Source organism: Nelumbo nucifera, chromosome 4 (genome assembly GCF_055504915.1).
Source record: "Nelumbo nucifera cultivar China Antique chromosome 4, China Antique-T2T, whole genome shotgun sequence".
Lineage (NCBI taxonomy): Eukaryota > Viridiplantae > Streptophyta > Magnoliopsida > Proteales > Nelumbonaceae > Nelumbo > Nelumbo nucifera.
The window spans coordinates 60,191,033-60,211,466 of record NC_142652.1 but is presented as its reverse complement, the minus strand read 5'-3'; the positions used below and the strand labels follow the sequence as shown (position 1 = coordinate 60,211,466).

Sequence of the window (20,434 nt, the reverse complement as noted above, 5' to 3'; positions counted from 1 at the left end):
CGCTAAAAATTGAAATGCCTGAAACAGCATGGCACCCATGTACATATATTGTATTGTAGTCGACAAAATGGAAAGCCCATAAATCTCTCTCACCCTCACACCCCAATTCTAGATTTTAATATTTTTGTAATTGCTAGAGTCGACAGTTAGGGGTATTTTAGTCCTTATGAATTGTTTTATTAATAGTTGTTTTGTACCTTTGATCACAAAACCAATAAATAAATTGCTGGTCGGCTAGGAGAAAGATTTGGATCATCTCTAAGCTGTTTCTCTCTATCTTCTTCTCCTTCTCTTTCTCCCCTTCTCTTTCTATTTTTCCCTAGGACTGAACCAGTGCTAACCAAACCATTAACATGGTATCAGAGCATTGGTAATCAGCCATTCCGCCCAGAAATCACCCTTTTTTTCTCTTTGAATCACCTCTCAGCCTATTGCTTCGAAGATATCTCATCACTCACTTGGAGGATCATGGGGGGACCAAAAAGAGTTGATTGTTTTTCTACTTGGGAGGTAATCATGCCTCCAGTAGTTGCTTTAGTGATTGTTTCAGTGGGTTGTTAGAAACCCTCTCTCAATGACTCAAAGAGGGCTAGCTGGTGAACTGTTCATTCGTACCTTGTGTTTGGAGTGGTGATTCAATCATATTTAGCAGTGTTGATCAACAGGCATGTGTAAAAAACGATATCCTCTTTTCTCTTGGTGCTGAATGTTTGTGATAACAGTGAATCTTGTTGCTGAAACCTATGACAGTGTGTGTTTCAGCAACAATTTTTTTTGAACAGTGTGTTTCAGCAACAATTGACTACTAGTAGTACAACGTGGTGAGTACTGAACAGTGTAGTGTGGTATTAGTGATTGAAGCTTTTATTTTCTTAAACCCATGGCAACAACAGGAGAGAGTAGTGACAATAAATCCAGTGTTATGATTTCCCCTGACCACCCTCTACATGGGCTAATCATGCTGTGACAAGGGTAGTGGTGAAATCAGTGAAAATCAGCAAGCTAACCAAACACCTACATCTACGATTACATCTGGGAAGGAGATGGTGAGTGTTCCACATGATGAATATGAAAGGTTTCTTCAAGCTTCCTCACAACTAGTGATTTAAAAGGTGCGCCTAGGTGCACAGGCAAGGCACATTTTAGGGTAGGCACCTTGCCCAGGTCCTAGGCGCACGCCTGGTGCACCTTGCGCCTCAGCCCAGGCATTCGCCTTTTGAAAATTTGACACTTTTTTTCTTTTTTTTTTTTTGAGTCTAGCGGCTGGGCCAAGGGCTCCGCCCCGAACCCACGTGCCACACCCCTCAAGGCAAGCCCAAACAAATCCATGTTTGGTAATGTTGTTCATTAACCCCCTATTTGGTAATGTTGTTCATTCATTCATCCTAACAAATTATCTTCTTAAAAAGCAATTAAAACTATAAAATCAGTATTTTTTTGTGTGAGAACTAAGAATTTAAGACCCTAACATGGACTTGTTTAGGCTTGCCTCGAGGGGCGTGGCACAAAGGCAGCTCGTAGAATCAGGAATGTAATATGTTTTACATCACATTAGCTACTTGAAGTAATGCAATTGAGAAAAAAAAAAGAGATTGTGGGTTTTACATGCTTGAAAATGTTTTATATGTTTGATTTTATTTTTAAATTCTCATTTGAATATGCTTTACATGTTATGTTTATGTACTTTAGATAATGGGCTTTTAAAACAGTTATTTTAAAATTTAAGTTTATGTTTTTATTAATATTATGTTTAATAATGCTTTGATTTTTTTTGAGTTTTTTGGCATTTTTTATTTTTTTGACATTTTTTTTTATTTTTTGGCATTTCTTAAAAAGGTGCAAAAATAAACATAACATGTTATTTTTGCACCTTTCTTATTTTTGTGCCTCAAGCGCAAATTGACCCCTGTGCCTTTTTTGCACCTTGTGCTTTTAAAACACTAATCACTATAGAACATTTCTACCCTTGCTCACTCAAGTGTGGTTTGTTTGGCATCCAAACCTTCCCATTGTATTATCGACTCTAGAGCTTTTGATCATATGAGTGGAACTCCAAGTGTGTTTTCTTCCCTCTCTCAGTCTTCCACATCCCAAATAGTTACCCTAGATAATGGTTTTAGTTCCCCTATTTGTGATGCTAGAAATTCTGACCTTGCATCTTTATCTTTATCCTTTGTTTTATGTGTACCCAAATTTCCATTCAATCCGATATCTATTAGTAGATTAACTAAGTCAATTAATTGTTCTAGCACCTTTTACCCCCTCTTGTGTTTTCCAAGATCTCAAGATAGGGATGAAGATTGGGGGAGGACATGAAATTGGTGGATTGTATTATCTTGACAGTGTTGGTCCAAAAGCAGCACTTCAGTCCTCTCTTACTCCTCTCCATTGGCATTGCAAGTTTATTCATCCATCTCCTAAATCACTTAACTTCTTCCCACATTGAATCATCTTTGTTCCTTGAAATGTGAGTTATGTCAATACAAGAAACATCATTGAGTTCCCTTCAATCCTAGTCGATAGTAGAGTTTTGAGTCCTTTTGCTTTGTTTCATTCACATATTTGGGATCCAAATAGAATTGTGTTGTTTGGGAGCCATACTCAATTTGACGTTCATATAAAAATTCTTCTTTCTAATAATGGCAAAGAGTATTCTTTACAATGCTTCAACAATATTTGGAACATGATATTATTCCTTCCTCACCACTTGTGTTTCCTCTTCCAGTTCTAGTTGATGATCCTATTCCTATAGTTCCAATTGTATCCAAACCTTCACCTCCCCCAGTGCAAGTTACTACTGAATGACCACCAATCAAGCAAGTGTAATTCACTGATAGGCACAGACTCCTCCTCTAGTTCCTTCTTTGTCAACAAATCTAGTAGGTGTTTCTCCTCCTTCTGACCTTGATCATCCCACTAATTGCACAAAGGTAAGTATAGTCATACTCTTCATCCCATTTCCAATTATGTTTCTATTTCTCGCATTTCTGCTTCCAATCACCCATTTGTTTGCCTTTTATCCTTCATCTTTATTCCTAAAAATGTCTAGGAAGCACTTACATCCTAAGGTAGCGTTAAGCAATGGAAGAGGAATTATCTGCATTTGCACATAATCACACATGGGAGCTTACCACTCTCCCTCCTAGTAAGCAAGTTGTAGGTTGTTAGTGGGCATACACTATCAAATACTTACCAAATGGTATGATAGAAAGGTCAAAGGTTTGACTAGTTGCTAAGCACTACTCACAATTGTATGGAATAGATTATATAGAAACTTTCTCTCCTATTGCCAAGATTAGATAAATCTGGGATCTGATATCTTTAGCAACTATGTATGATAGGCTCCTATTTCAGCTTGACATTAAGAATGTCTTCTTACATGGTGACCTTCTTGAGGAGGTTTATATAGAGCAACCACTAGGATTTATTGCTTAGTGGGAGGATGGTAAAGTGTGTAGACTCAAGAAGGCAATTTATGCACTAAAATAGTCTTTGTGTGCTTGGTTTGGCAAATTTAGTGAAGTGGTAAAAGACTTTAGTATGATGCAATGTCAAATTGACCACTCAGAATTCAACTATGAATTTGAAGCTAGGAAAATTTTGTTGGTGGTATATGTAGATGACATTATTATAACTAGCAGTGATAGTATGGGGATTAATACATTGAAGGTCTTTCTACATTACTATTTCCAAACAAAAGATATTGGCAAACTAAAGTATTTTCTAAGAATAGGGGTTGTAAGGTCGAAGCATGGCATCAATTTGTGCCAAAATATGTGCTTGACATGTTAGAAGAGACAGGACACTCAAGTGCTAAACCAGCTAAAACACCAATGAAGCCTAGTGTCAAATTAAGTACTGATGCAAGTGAGGAATTTGATAATCCAAGGAGGTACAAAAGGTTAGTGGGTAAGTTGAAGGCCAGATATCTCTTTTGCAACCAATGTGGTTAGCCAGTTTATGCAAAACCCTCAGGTACCCCATGAGAATGCAATCCTAAGAATTGTGTGGTTTTTGAAGGAAACTCTAGGTCGTGGGTTATTGTACAAGTCTAGAGTGAGCCTTGCAATAGAAGGTTACATTGATGTAGATTGGGCTAGCTCAATATCTAACAGAATATCCACCATAGGGTATTACACCATCCTTAGAGAGAACTTAGTGACATGGAAGAGTAAGAACAAATAGTGGTAGAAAGGAGCATTGTCGAAGCTGAATATAGCTATGGCACATACAACTTGTGAGCTAGTGTGGTTGAAGAACCTCCTTCAAGAGATAGGATACTTAGTTAACAGCCCCATGAAGTTGTACCATGAAAACAAAGCTGCTGTCCACATATCATCGAATCCAGTTTTCCATGAAAGAACAAAGCACATAAGATTGTCATTTTATAAGAGAGAAAGTGCTTAGTGGAGTGAATTGGAATAAGGAAATTAAAGAGAAATGGGGAAGAAAATAGGTGGAAAAGCTGAAAAGGGAGAAGTTAACTCAATTTAGAAACAAATTGATAATAGAATGGAATTGGAATTTAGATGGTAATAATAATGATATTTGGCTTGAAATGGAAAACAATATAAATAAAATAGCGAAGGATGTCTTGATAGAATATAAAGGGTAGTGGCAAGGTAGTAAAGAAACCTAGTGGTGGAATGAAAAGGTTCAAAATATGATTAATTAAAATGAGCATGCTACAAAGATTGGCAACAAGCAAAAAATGTAGAAAACTAGGAAAGTGAATGAGGTTAAATGTAAGGATTATGATGAGCTTTTACCATAAATTAGGCACTAAAGAGGGAAAAAAAAGGAATGAAAAAACTAGCAAAGATGAGAGAAACAAAATGCAAACGTTTAAACCATGTTAGATGCATTAAAGATAAAGATCAAACTATCAAAGAGTCTTGGTAGAAGACGAGGAAATCAAATAAAGATAAAAAAACTATTTTGATATTAAATGAACAATAAGGAGATGGTGTTGCTGAAAAAAAAAACAATAAGGAGATGGTGCTAATGGAGGAGAATTTAACAATACTAGTAGTGTTAAAAATAATATTTAAAAAAACGACCCAAAACCAGAATCGTTCTGGCCACTAGTTTCCAGGTCGTCGCTTTGACCATCCAGTTCGAACAGACAACCCATTTTGACAAAAAAAAATAGTTAAAATAAAATGGCCAAAAACTATTGAACAGGTAGAATGGGTCAACGATTCGACCGCCCAGGTCAACGGGTCATTGACCAATTCAACAGTTGTTGGCCAGGGACCAGATTTGGGATAAAACGGAACCGGTTGCCTAGATGGTTCCCAAGCTGAATAGTCCAACCGTCTGGGTCAACGACGGTTCGAAAACCTCAAAATAATACACACCTTCATAGAGTGAGGCCTACTTAAGTAAAAGATGTACTAAACAAAACGAAGAAAGGAAAGGCAATTAGGAATTTAGGACCTTATGGGATTGCAATAGAAGTATGGAAAGCTATGGGAAAGGTAGACTTGTTATGGCCAACCAAACTAGTTAATAAGATAGTAAAAGAAAAGGAGATGCCTAATGATTAGAGAAACAGCAATATGGTGCCTCAATTTAAGAAAAAGGGCGCTATACAAAGTTGTAATAACCATCAGGGGATTAAACTTATGAACCACACACTATGAAACTTTGGGAGAGAACAATCGAACAAATATTATGACTTGAAACAAGTGTATCAAAGAACCAATTTGGCTTTATGCAGAGCAAATCAACCATGGAAACTATATTTCTTTTGAGATGATTGATATAAAAGTTCAAAGAGAAGAACAAAGATCTTCATAGTTCATACAGTATTTTATGATATAGAAAAAGTATATGATAGAGTCTAGAGAGATAATATGGTGGGTCTTAGAAAAGAAAGGGGTTCAAAATAGGTAATATAAACCAAATTAAGGATATTTATGACGAGGCAATAACCATTGTTAAAACACCAGTGGGAATGACATCAGATTTACAATTACTATGGGTCTTCACCAAGGTTTTACACTTAGACCTTAACTATTTACATTGATCATAGATGAATTGATTAAATATAGAATACAAGAGATTTTAAAATAACCATGTTGTTTACGGATGACATTGTTTTAATTGACAAGTGTCATAGAATACAAGAGATTTTAAAATAAGTAGGACTAAAATAGGATTGTAAATAAAGATGCACTTAGGATTGGAGACCAAGAGATAACACAATGTGACCATTTCCAGTACCTTGGTTCAATAATTCATAACGAGGGAGACATTGAGGAGGATGTCACCCAAAGATTAGAGTAAGACGGGCAAAATGGACAGGTGCATCTAGGCTTTTATGTGTTAGCGAACACCACTTATTAGATTAAGAAGAAAATTCTATAAATAGTTGTAAGGCCAACTATGTTATATGGGGCATAGTGTTGGGCAGTCAAGAAACATGACCAGAAAATAAATGCGAAAAAAATGCAAATGCTAGGTGGATGAATGGAAAAACCAGAAAGGATAGGATTATGAATGAATTTATCTCTAGGAGCCTAGGAGTAGCTCCAATAGGTGATAAAAATGAGAGAGAGTAGATTAACATGGTTTGGGCACGTTCATAGAAGATCACCAACTATGCCAATTAGAAGTGATTTGTTACACATTGAAGGGGCTAGAAGAGCTCAAGGTAGACCAAAACAGACATGGGTAGAAGTAGTAAGAAATGATTTAGAACCAACAATTTAGCAATGGATAAGGCTTTAAATAGAATGGATTGGCGAAACTGGATCCATGTAGCCAATCCCATATAATTGGGATAAGACATGGATGATGATGATGATGATGATGATGATGATGATGATGATGATGATGATGAGGTTTTTCATTAAAATTACGTTTACCATTTTTAAGGTTATTTTAAATTTTAAGTTTATATTTTTAATTAATATTTTATTTAGCATTTTTAATATTTTTGACTTTTTGGGGATCTTTTGGCATTTGTTCAAATTTTTTTTAGCATTTTTTGCACCTTTCCTCGAAAACGTGCATACCTCGCCTTGCGCCTCGTGGCTCAGGTTTAAAATGCCCCTTGCGCATTTGTGTGTCTTGTGCTTTTAAAATACCAAGTAAGATAAGCACATCAAATTGAGAAAATTTGGTAAGGTTTTTATGGAAAAGATGGTAGACAAAAGGTTTCATTGGTTTAGTAGGATAAGGTGTGTAGAACAAAGACAATGCTTAGTAATTAGAAAAAAATAAAAGATTAAATAAAATGCATTGTTAACAAAGTGGTGGTGAAGAGAAGCTGACAAGAAATAAAGGATTGTGTGGAATAGGCATTACATTGGTTAAAAATATTGGACTTGTTCCACTAGTTTTCTTTTGATGATGTTTGGAGTAATTGGTCAACAGTGGCAAGTTGCTCTTATAAATAGGTTAGAGTAATTGCAAATTGAGCACCCCCTCCTGAAGGATATTTAAAGCAGAATTTTGATGGGAGCAGTCAAGGCAACCCAAGCCTTTTTGGAATTGGAGGGACCTTAAGAAACTGAGGTTGGAAAATGTATTATCCTTTTTCTCAGGTTCGCTGGCAGTTGGAGACTTTGTTAGGGCTGAATTGTTAGCTTCAGTACAAGTACAGATATTGATCCAAAAAAAAAAAATACAAGGACTACAGATTGCAAAAAGTTAGCGTCGAGTATCTACCGATTGAAGGGGATGCCAAGGTTGTAGTACTGTAGTGGGGTGAATGACCCATAATCTGCCATCTGGTTCTATAATAATGAAATCAAGAAAGTCAAGTGGCTTACACGAAATATGAACATAAGAATACAGTGGGTGGGAAGATAGGCAAATGCCATGGCTGATTGTTTATCCAAACAAAGGGCAAATAGGGATCAATTTTGTTGGACTCAGTTGTAATTTATTTTTGTTCTTTAATCACCTTTTTGTGAGAGGTTGCAGCTCGCGCCTCTCCTAGGGATGGTGGTGTGCAAATATGATGTAGAAAGGCATAGTGATGTTTCAAGAAGAGTATATGGGATACAGAAAGTTTTTAGTGGGAGATGGAAGATGAGTAAGATTCTGAGAAGATGAATGGTGTGGAGAGGGGAGACCCTGAAACCCATCCAAGGCTGTATAGATTGAGAACTACATTAATTATAATGAGTCAATGCTTTGGGATACAGAAAGTTTTTAGTGGGAGATGGAAGATGAGTAAGATTCTGAGAAGATGAATGGTGTGGAGAGGGGAGACCCTGAAACCCATCCAAGGCTGTATAGATTGAGAACTACATTAATTATAATGAGTCAATGCTTTGAAAAATGGGGAGCATATTGTGTTGTGTCCAAGGTTTAGGCAGCCTATTAGTTAGGGAGGAGGGAAGTGTCACACAGGTTGAAAGATAAGAGAATGAGACAACAAAAAATTTATAGTGAAACTCAGGATGAAAGATGGTGGAATGAATGTGTATTGTAGATGGAATGTTTATCATTAAAACTTGCTATGACACATTGACTAGGAGTTGGGCAGAGATATCTGAAGTGAGAGGGGTATGGGGTAATCAAATTCCACTAAGATGGAAACTTTTTCTAGGGTATTATCATTGGATGGCATCCTAATGGTCACTCACTTGAAATCAAGGGGCTTTCATATGCCAAATACGTGCATGATGTCTAGAAGACATGAGGTAAGTATGCTGCTTATATTTCTTCGCTGTACCATGGCAGCATCAATTTTGGAAGAGAACTTTTCTTGTTGGCCCAAGCTTCCAGAGGGCAAAAGAACTAAGACCATGCAGAGATTATTCCTTTCTCAGTTTGTTGGGTTATTTAAAAGAAAAGGATAGGCACAATTTTTTAAGACAAGTACAAATCGAGGAGAAGAATGGTGGCTGGTATTTTCTCTCTTGCTACGGAATGGGCTTTAGTTATTACTGAATTCGGGAGATTTAGGAATAAGCTTTTGTTCTTGTTCGGTTTTGGAAGTTGGGGGTTTTTGAGATGTTTTGAGAGTTCTGTATTTGTGCCTTTGTGGGTTTCATCACTTTGTAAAAATCATTTTGGTAAAATCTCATCACAAGCATTGTTGTCAATGCATCTAGGCAATTCTGCGCAACACTGGGGTGCCTAGTCACCTAGTCACCTTGGTGGGCACCTAGGCAATGCAGCCTATGCGATAAGAACTTTATAAATATAAAGAAGTAACTTTTGTCTAGTTCCTCTAGTTTTACATACCATTATGCATGCATATTAATTAAAAAAATAGCAACTCTCTTTACTAAAAACATTAATTTTTCTCTAAAAATGTGGCAAAGCATCATATCTAAAAGATTAAAAAAATCTTTAAATATATTAATTCATTATTTTCAAAAATAATACTACTATAATAAGTATTTAATAGAGCAACTTCATATCAAAAAGCAACTAAACAAGGTCTTTAACTTAATAGTAAAAAAAAACAGTTGTTTTATTTAATTGATGAGAGAATGAGGGAGAATAGAAAGAAAAAAAGAACCTTTGTTCTTCTATTATTTCTTTCTTTCCCTCTTTCTTCGTCTCTCCTCAAAACCTTTTGATCTTTTAAATTTCAATAGTAAAGCATCAAAACAAAGTATAAATTATATATAAGTATATAATAGAATGTATTCACATACATATTAATAAGATGCATCAATATAAATAATGGGACCCTAGTTGCCATAAGTCAAGGCGTTTAGGCAAGGTGACCAGCCAAGGGCGCCTAGTTGCCTAGGTCATAACTTGACAACTATGATCACAAATAGCTTGGAGTAATTTTCTATTCCAATGAAATTTCTTCTGCTCTTTCTATGCTGAAACCGTATCACTTTAATCAAATTTATTCTTACTATAAAAGAATTAAAGATCACCATTGAGAAAATAGAAAAATAAATGAGTGCATAATTTTACCTTGCATCATTGATGTAAATCTATATCTTGTTGTAATAGACTCAAGCTCCTGAATTGTGACCGTATAGCAATCAACATGCTTTACCTATTCATCAAGTTTGCATATGGATTCAATTTCCAAAACTACATCATATTGGAAGACATGGTTCTAAGCAATGCTCCGAAAACCAGAACTCTTTCTGATTCTCAAATATTAACAACCCAGAATACAGTCAAAACCATTGACTTCTTGTCATTGTTGCATGGACAAGGACACTAGAGTCAGAATCCAACACCTGTCCAAAAGTCTGACCCGGCAAGATGAGAAATCATGGACTCAATAGACTCGTGGACATGTATATTGGAAAAATATATACTACTAACAATTATCAAAAATATGTATAATACTACTAAAATATTCATCTTCTATATTAGTTGTTCATTTATGTCAAATAAGCTAGAATATAAAGAGGAAGCACTACATAGAAGTGTTCTCAAGAATCCGTGAAGTGTTGGACACTGATGCATGCCAACACAGAGACATAGTCCATTTATGAGAGTCCATGCAACACTGCTTTTCATCAAATATGGAACAGTCATGGGTGAACAGGGTTGAACCCGGTTAAAGTACAGTAAAACCAATTTTTCATGTCCTATTTCAGTATCTCTATATTTTTAAATAACACATTTATGACATGAAACTACACAGTCGAACCGTCAACCAGGAAACTGCAAAATTGGGGCTCGTTACAGCTTAGTTGCTGATCTTGTTATTTAAAGAATTGATTCTAAGATATAATCTCATTTATTCATCTATTCATATTCTTTATTCAACCACTGCATATAAATGTACATATTTAACATAAAGATGCCTGTATACAATAAGGGAACACTATCAATAGTTGAACTTATGAGGACAAGAAAATAATATGTAATAGGAAATTGAAGATAAAAAAAAAGCAATTAATCTTTTATAACAAGACATTTAAATCAAATAGAAATAAACATGATCAAGAACATTCTAAAAACCATGTGAGAATCAAGGAAGCAGTTAAAATTTACTGCAGGAAAATGGCTTTCCAGATGACCTATCAAATGTTTCTTTTTTGGTAATCAATCACAAGAGACAAGATAAAAACAGATAATTAATAAGAAAAGGGTAAGTACAAGCCCTAAAAAACAGGCAGCTAGAATAACAAGACCCATCTCTCTGTGTGTGTGTGTGGAAAAATGGACAAAAGCTAACGCTTCTTACACTGAACTAGTGTTTTAAAAGGCGTGGGAGGCGTATGCCTAGAGGCACGGCTCCAGGCGAGGCGCTCCCAAAACTTCACCCCCCCCCCCTGCCCCCCTTTTCGATGCAAGGCCAATTTGTTCTTTTTTTTTTCAATTAGGATGTCTTGCTCCGCTCGCCTCTGCTTCGACAAGACCCCCCTTTCAACTAATGTTATGCATCTTTATTCTTCTTAGTATAAAAAATTTTTATTAAAAATAAAGAAAAAATGAGATCCCCCCTTCCTCTTCATCCTCCTTCCTCCTAACCCCCCTCCTCTTAAGGAGGCTTTCGCCTCCTTGTGTTCAGGAGGCTTATGCCTCTTGCGTTCTGAACTACGCCTCACGCCTCTAGGTAGTGGAACGCCTCACGTCACGCCTCCGCGTTTTAAAACATTGCACTGAACCACCCTCTACACCATATATATGGTTCCATCTAGCCCAATTGATAATGGAACTACTAGCACCACATGCTACCACAAGGAAGATCAATACTTCAAACATATTTTGGATCTTTTCTTCCCAAATGTTCTAGCAAACTGTGGAAGGGACCTTTTGCCAAATAGTAACAGCCCAATCACCTACGGAGATGGAAGGATGGGCTTGGATTATACCATCAATCAAAACCATAGTAGAGCCTTCATAGGCATTTTTTATCAGCAAGAAAGAATTTATTTTATTAATAAATAAAAGAGACTAGATAAACAATAGTAGAGTCTTCATGGGCATTTAAAAGTTCAGAGGAAAATTTTCCACAATGGTGTCGAGAAAGGGCAAAATAGGAATAAACACTCTAGCAATTTTGTAACCTCTACAAATAAACTGCATAGCTTAGGATGTTAAAACTTATGCCGTTCCCCGAACACCTCATCTAGGAAAATGCACACAAATGCCTCAATTGTGTGGGAGGGGAGTACCTTCGCCAAATGGAACCAACCTCAATGATACCTATCAAACTTCTAGCAGGAGTCAAATAAAAAGACTTGATGGAGGATATACCATCAAGTTACTACCCAAGTCAATAACATTACCAACATATATATCAACTGTAATGGAAAAATGGATTATTCTAGGACAAAGGTCAGAGAATTTTTCTATACCACTCCAGTTATATCATTCCATTGATCCCCCTATATATAGTGTCTACCCACTCCTCTAGCTAAGTTATCAGCAAGAGTTTGCAGATCTTGGAATTTATTTGAATGAGCTGTTCATTATAGATGCCAGAGATTTCTCCTCTCTAAAAAAGTGTAATTACCATCACTGACTGTCTCAGAACAAAACCATATAGTCATTACCAACTGGGTTTTCTCTTCCTCAAGCAAAGATAATTTAAAATGGTACTTTTCCCATGGTAATGTACTTGCTTGATAGTGAAATCAAATGTTATTATAAAAGGGAGAATGTAAATCACCCCTTTCGTTGCTCCAAAAGTTCTTTAACTTAAAATGCTTACAACTTATCATGTCACCCATCTCTGTGTGTTGCACACCCATTGAAGTCTCTATCGTTTTTCTTGAAAGAGTAAAGTATGATATTATATTAATGATTTCCCAGATGGTGGATTCATCCAAGAGTTTAAAGAAGGTGATGGCAGGGAACAGATCTCTTTACTACAATTCGCTGATGACACCATCTTTTTCTGTGATTCTCCAGCTGAAAGATTGATTTACCTGGGTTATATTCTAAGGTAGTTCAAAGCTGTTTCAGGCCTCAAAATTAATCTCTCTAACAGTGAAAAGTGTAAAGTAATGTTGACAGAGGAAGGGCATTCAGATCTCCAGTTGGCTAACATCATGGGCTGCAATGTTGGGAAATTGCACACCACTTATCTTGGCTTCCCTGTGGTTTAAAAAGCAACTCTATGAGAATCAGGGATTCAATTATTGAAATATTTGACAGGAAATTGATCATGGGGAAGTCAAAATATTTGTCAAAATGGGGTAAACTAACACTGATATGGAGTGTTTTGTCATCACTCCCCTTTCTTTGGATAATTTAATGATAATTTCATTAATCAAAATAAACTTTTACAAGCATCTCTTGGAGAGGTGCGAGGTGTAACCTCCCCTTTAATAGTGATCACAGGTTCTCAAAAACTAAGATTACAAAGCAGCCCAATATATTAGCTCCTGAGAAACCCCATGTTTAGCAAGAAAAATGGCTATTCCATTTGTCGACCCACCCACCCATTGGATTCTAATTTTCATGTACCTTGTTAACCATATAGCTTTTTTATGATATCCCTGTAACTCCAAATGAAAGAATCTGAACCCGATAGCCATCCCACAACCACCTTTGAATCTCCTTCAATTAGTAAATTCTCCACCCCAATTTGGTTGATAATCTAGGTCCCTTGTACTGCAGCAAGGAACTAATCCCTTGTAGAGAATGATATGATATTGCTGTCCTCATTTCTCAGAACCCATCCTAGACCCAACAGTCCTGGATTATCCTAACTATTTCCATCAAAATTCAGTTTAATAAACCCTTCCGGAGGTGGTGTCCAGACTGCTAAAGTACTGCTTTTCTTTAGAGAATATTAACTACTGCTAACAAACTCCTCTAAATGTCATCAAAGGAAATAGGAATTAAAATTAAGGGTTTTCAGCCAATGAATTTCCCTTGTTAAGATACACTCTTTCACCTATGAGTGACTTCTCTCCTTTCCTTGGAAAATTCCAGCATTCCTTTCTTCCTAAAGATGGCCCACAAAGTAGCCACTCTGATACATCTCCACATAACTCTCCCTCTTTTTGTGGGTCAAACAATGGTAGACAGATTAAACAACATATTTACTTCTATTGGCAAGTTCCACGAACAAAAATTCAATTCCACATGGCTGCAGCAAAACAGAAAGATATCAGTTTAGGTATAAACACACCACAAGGCCTTTTCTTTTTGTAGGTTGTCCAAAGTAATAATCTTACCATAGTAATCTTCCCAACAAAAACATAGCAATTTTGGGGGGAATATGCCTAGTCCAAACATTTTGGTACAAGGGCCTAAACCTTTCTATTTGGCTTCAAAGAATCCAAACAGACATTACCAAGGGAAAGTAAATACACAAGCAAGCCCATCATCCCACAACCCTCTACAAAAACCCAAGTCCGAATTTAAAGACAAAGGAAGAATTGGGGAGGAGAGAAATTTAGAGACAGCCTCTTTTTTTATAGAGGGAAATAGAAGGAAAAGAAGGAAAGAGGTCTTTGAGAGGTAAATTGCCCACCTAAGTGTCTACCCAAAAATGAACCAAGTTTCTAGAGCAAGCATCATACCAAGACAAATCTATAAAGAAATTTTGTAATGCAACATATGTGAGCAAATGAACAAGAAAACAGATAAAATTGTAATCTATTATGTATATAGCACGAGAGACTGACCACAAATGGCCATGTCAGGACATTCTCCCCTGTTATTGTCTCCACACAAGGCTCTTCAAAAGCACACTGCTTTGCTAATGGCAACATAGCAGACACTGCAGCCAATAACAGAAACAAACTGTTACAAAAAAAGGGAGGGAAATGGATGACCAGAAAAAAATTATTATAACAATTAAGTTAGACCCAATATATTCTTATATGCAGATGGGCACTTTGGTCCAATAAATACACCTGTCAGGCCAAGAAATAACCATATCAAAGAATTCAAACCACCAAGTCCATTTTCAATGTGTGAACACAACAGTATCATCTGATCAGGTCAAACTTCAAGCTGGAATAGATCCCATAGAGCAAGTAAATTAGATGGTTGACTGGTTGAGATTCATTCCATGTCCACCAGCGTACAAATAGATATAAAAACTCAATACAATGCAAGATCTATAATTAGCAATCAAGTGTGAAGATCCTAGTTTCTAGAGAGGAGGTAATTATATGATTCTCATTTTTTGGATAGTATTAAAAGAAAAGAAAAATAGGATAGAATACTAACTAAAAAAAATGTTAGAGGAGAAAAGTATATTACGAGCTTTGCAACCCAAGCAAAAACAAAGCCCAAATAACAATTTGCAAGTATGCACGAGTCCCACCATAATCGCAAAAATATGCAATTCCAAAAACAGAAAGCCTGCTATCCACATTAAAACCTCTCCATTCACCATAAGACCCCCCACACACCTCATAAGCCCACACAATTCAAGTGCAACCATTGACCCTTACTGCCACCCAACCCCTCTGTTACTTCCATATTCTCTAGTTCTTCTGGTAGACTCTCTCCTAGGTAAGTCCACCAGCACCACCACCTAATAAGACCTTTTCTTGTTTCTAACCCTTACTCTAACCACACCTAGTTCCATCACCTCACTATCACTATGTGCACAAGCCTCGCTGAGCATCCTCAATTAAATGTCATTGTCCTCAAGGCCAATAGATGGACCAGTAATTTAAAAAGCACGCCGAGGCCCCAGGTGCAGCTGGTCACTGGTGTGCCTTGCACTTCAGCCCAGGAGTGCACCTTTTAAACATTTGTGCATTTTTCTGTTTTTTATGCCTAGCAAATGGGCCAGGGAATCCATGCCCAAACCCTCAACCAATCCCCTCGAGGCAAGTCCAAACAAGTCCATATTAGGGTCTTAAATTCTTAATACATGCCCCCTACAATGTTTTTAAAATCGCACAATTCACAATTCAAATAATATATTCATATCAAATCATGAACAAAACGATATGAATCGTATACAGGTATCATTTTTTGCAATAACCGTGCAACTTATAACCAAATCGCTAAATCGATTCATAAATCATGATTTACAATTGATTTTACTGATTAATTATTTTATCAAGAAAAGACTATTTAGCCCCTCTCCTCTTAAGGTTTTTGTTTTGAAAAATGAGGGGTAATTATGCCATTTTAATTATTAAAGACAATTTGCATTCCTAATCAATCGGAAAAAGCTTTCTTTCTAAAAAAACCAAAAGAAGCTTCCAACGAAAGGAAACTTTTGGGCAGGAGAAGAAAAACCCTCCTATGATGCATAGAAATTCCTTTGTACCTTTAAGTATTTCTTCCTTTGTTTCTATTTTGATGCAAAAACAGGGCTTCTGCCCTTCTTGCTTTTTCCTTCTCCACAAATGTTTTTGCCCCTTCATCTTTAGATGCAAAAGGGACTTTTAATTCCTTCTTTTCTCACACAAAAACAGGGGTTCCGCCCTCTTATTTTACTCTTTTCTGATGCAAAACAAGGGTCATTCCCCATTTTTTCCAGTCGTTATTTGACACAAACAGAGCTCCGCCCTATCTTTTTTCTTTTCACCTTTTTAATGTGAAATAGGAGCATTGCTCCATTTGTTTTCATCCTTTCTAGCATAAAAACAGGGGCTCTGCCCCTATTTTTTTATCTTTTTCTCATGCAAAATAGGAGTTGCTCGGTCAATCCGCCCATATTTTCTTGTTTTTTCATCATTTTTTGTAACAAAGATTTCTTTGTTAGCTCCAGTATGTAAGTCTTTATTTATGCATGTGTGCATTTCGTTAAATTATCATGTTCTTGCCTTCTTGGATGTGTGTTGGGTTCAAATTGAGCAATTACATCTCTCTCTTATTTCTGTCCCACTTTACAGCTTTGTGTATGGGATTAATCTTCCCACACTAGTACATATTTCTGTCCCACTTTACATTGCAGCCCAAAACAATTGTTGCCTCAAAGCCCTTTGTTTAGCAAGATAATTAGCTAGCCCATTTTCACTCCTAACCCATTTGAATTCAGCCTCTACCTCCTTTGCAACCTTTTCCACTTCCCTTATCACTTGTTTGGAAAGTCCACAGAGTACTTCTATTGTTTCTAGCCCAAGAGATGATAACCTTGGAATCCCCTTCAACCTCAATATGCCTCAGTCCTAGTTGCTTAGCTATCTTCAGCCCTTGTAGCAATGCCATTAACTCAGCTTTTAGAGAGTTTCCAATGGCAATCGATCCAGAGAACAAAGCTAATATTCTCCTTTCAGAATTTCTGATTACTCCTTCGATACCTGATAGTCCCGGATTTCCAAGAGAGCTTCCATCAAAATTCAATTTAATCTTGTTACCATCTGGAGGTTTCCATCCCATTCTTACTTTCTCTTTCACTCTTGACGATTGTGCTACTTCTGTCCAAGATCTTAGAATGTCTGTGACTGAGAAGTCTTGAAAGATATGCAAAGATTTTACCCAACAAGCTACTTTAACTTTGTGAATAAACCCTAGTTATTTCTAGGTCAAAGTAGGAAAGAAGAAAGAAGAAAGAAAAGAGAAAGAAGGAGAGGAGAAGAGTGTTCGGCCAGACTAGAAGAGAGGATGTACAAAAGTACCTCTCCTAACCGACCCACTTGACTTTTATTCATGAAAAACTTGAGTTACAAGAAAGACAATTTTGTCCCTCATAGAAGATGGGACACAACTTAAACTCAGATACAATAGACATTCACTTTCAATAAGATACACCAGAATGACCAAAATACCCCTGACTCGAGCATTCTAACACTCCCCCTCAAGCTGGAGAGTATATATCATATAGTCCCAGCTTGTTACAAATGTAATCTATTCTTCCCCGAGACAATCCTTTTGTGAAGATATCTGCCCACTGATTTCCTGAGCTCACATGAGATGTAGTTATTACCCCACTTATCACTTTCTCTCTCACAAAGTGACAATCCACCTCAGTATGTTTAGTTCTTTCATGGAAGACAGGATTGGATGAGATGTGAAGAGCAGCTTGGTTATCACAGTATAGTTTCATGGGTTTGTCAATTGAGAAACCCATCTCCTGTAGTAGGCTCTTCAACCATACTAGTTCACATGTGGTATGGGCCATAGCCCTGTACTCTGCTTCCGCACTACTTCTTGCCACCACTGTTTGCTTCTTGCTCTTCCAAGTTACAAGATTGCCACCCAGATCTTTCGTATTGAAGTGGTCCTGTAAGAATTTTTTTAGCCTATCAATTCCATTGCTGTCACTTCCAGTTATGACAATATCATCCACATACACGACTAGCAAGATGTTTCCATCTTTCGAGTTATAGCTAAACACGGAATGATCAACCTGACACTGTTTCATCCCAAAAGCCTTCACCACTTCACTAAACCTGTCGAACCATGCACGAGGAGATTGTTTCAGTCCATAGATTGCCTTTTTGAGCCTGCACACCTTACCAGCCTCCCCCTGAGCAACAAACCCTGGTGGTTGCTCCATATACACCTCCTCAACAAGATCACCATGTAGGAAGGCATTTTTGATGTCAAGTTGTAGGAGAGGCCAATCATACATAGTAGCCAATGAGATCAACACCCGAACTGAACCAATTTTAGCCACAGGAGAGAATGTCTCCATATAGTCCACACCATATAACTGAGAATAGCCCTTGGCCACTAACCGTGCCTTCAATCGTTCCACACTGCCATCAGGAAGATGCTTCACTGTATATACACATTTACACCCAATAGTGTGCTTACCAGGAGGAAGGATGGTGAGTTCCCACGTATGATTATGTTGTAGAGCAGAGAGTTCTTCTTCCATGGCTTGCCGCCACCCTGGAGAGGCAAGGGCTTCCTGTACAGTCTTGGGAATGGGAACCGATGAGAGTAATGATATAAACTTGCAATGGGAAGCAGAAAGGTGAGCAGTGAAAACATAGTCTAAAATGGGATGAGAAGTACAAGTACGTTTACCTTTCCGCAAAGCTATAGGGAGATGAAGATCTGAGGAAGAAGGGGCAGTAGCAAGATCTGTCAACGGGTGCTGAAGTGGAGGAGGAGCCGAAGCACTTCTGCGAGTATACACTTAAGTAATTGGCGGCCTCTCTGTAGTAACCGGCATATGATGTGCATCTGCAGTAAGAGTGGAAACTACGGGAAGGTGGTCCACAACTGATTCAAAGAAGGTGACATCAGGGCACACAAACGATTTATGAAACTTAGGGTTATAACACTTGTACCCTTTCTGAGTCCTTGAGTAGCCAAGAAAAATACACTTTGTAGCCCGAGCATCTAGCTTGTCTACTCCAGGCCTCAAGTGCTGAACAAAACAAACACAGCCAAAGACTCTTGGGGTGAGAGGAAATGGAGACAAAGTGGGGAACAACACGGAGAAAGGGGATTGACTTCCAAGGATTGACATGGGCATCCGATTTATCAAAAAACAGGATGTAAGAACAGCATCACTCCAAAAGTGCTTTGGGACATGCATATTGATCATCAAGGACCGAGCAGTTTCAAGAAGATGTTTATTTTTCCGTTCAGCTACACCGTTTTGTTGTGGGGTGTAGGCACAAGAAGTTTGATGAATTATTCCATGATGTTCTAGGTATTGCTGAAAGGATGAGGAGATGTATTCTTTGGCATTATCGGAGCGAAGTATTTTCATATGAACACCAAACTGAGTGCGAATTTCAGCATGAAATTTCTGAAAAATAGAGAACAATTCACTACGGTCTTTCATAAGATAGATCCATGTCATCCTTGAAAAGTCATCAACAAAGATTACAAAATACTTAAACCCATTGTATGACACCACTTTAACTGAACCCCATACATCAGAATGAACTAAAACAAAAGGACTTGAGACACGACTATCAGTTCTTGGACTAAATGAGACTCGATGATGTTTTCCCAACTGACATGATTCACAATCTAATGATGAAAGATGACTCAATGAAGAAACTAGCAGCTTCAAAGCCTTGAGAGAGGGATGACCAAGTCTGCAGTGCCATTGGAGAGGAGTAAGAGACGACTGAAAAGCCACTGGAGAGCCACCACCATCAAGGTAATACAAACCACCGGCTTCATGCCCTCCACCAATCTTCGTCCCCGTCTTGAGATCCTAAAACACACAAGAAGAAGTATAGAAGGTTACAGAACAATTAAGGGACTTGGTTAATCTACTAACAGACATAAGGTTAAAAGGGAACTTAGGAACATATAAAACAGATGCTAAAGACAATGAGGAGAGATCAACATCACCAACACCACAAATAGGAGATGTAGAACCATTAGCAAGTGTAACTGTATGAGATGTGGAGGTACGAGAAAGGGAAGAAAATACAACAGGAGTCCCAGACATATGGTTTGAGGCGCCAGAATCAATGATCCAAGGTGAGGCTTTGGAAGCTAAACAAGTCATACCTGAATGGGCAAGTGTAGCTGTGTTCTGCTGAGTTGTTTGAAGGAACTGCTCATATATTGCTCGTGGTACACTCACCATTTCCTGCCCGGAAGCACAAGTGGATGTGGAGGGGGTTGGTGCAATTTGCTGGCTTTTAGTAATTGTGCTACTACTCTTAGATGTAACATGGTTAGCCCAAGTGTTGGG

General features: G+C 37.5%; 1 protein-coding gene across 2 annotated transcripts in view; it reads right to left on the bottom strand.

The window, feature by feature from the left end:
* PRMT6 (protein arginine methyltransferase 6) overlaps window positions 1–20,434 on the bottom strand; it is a 75,172-nt gene that overhangs the window by 4,225 nt on the left and 50,513 nt on the right. For both annotated transcript variants that reach the window (XM_010281182.3, XM_010281183.3), the window contains 2 exons: window positions 14,535–14,629; window positions 9,901–9,985 (listed from right to left, as the gene is read on the bottom strand). In XM_010281182.3, the coding sequence (XP_010279484.1) occupies window positions 9,901–9,985; window positions 14,535–14,629 (180 nt within the window). The remainder of the gene's footprint in view (window positions 1–9,900; window positions 9,986–14,534; window positions 14,630–20,434) is intronic.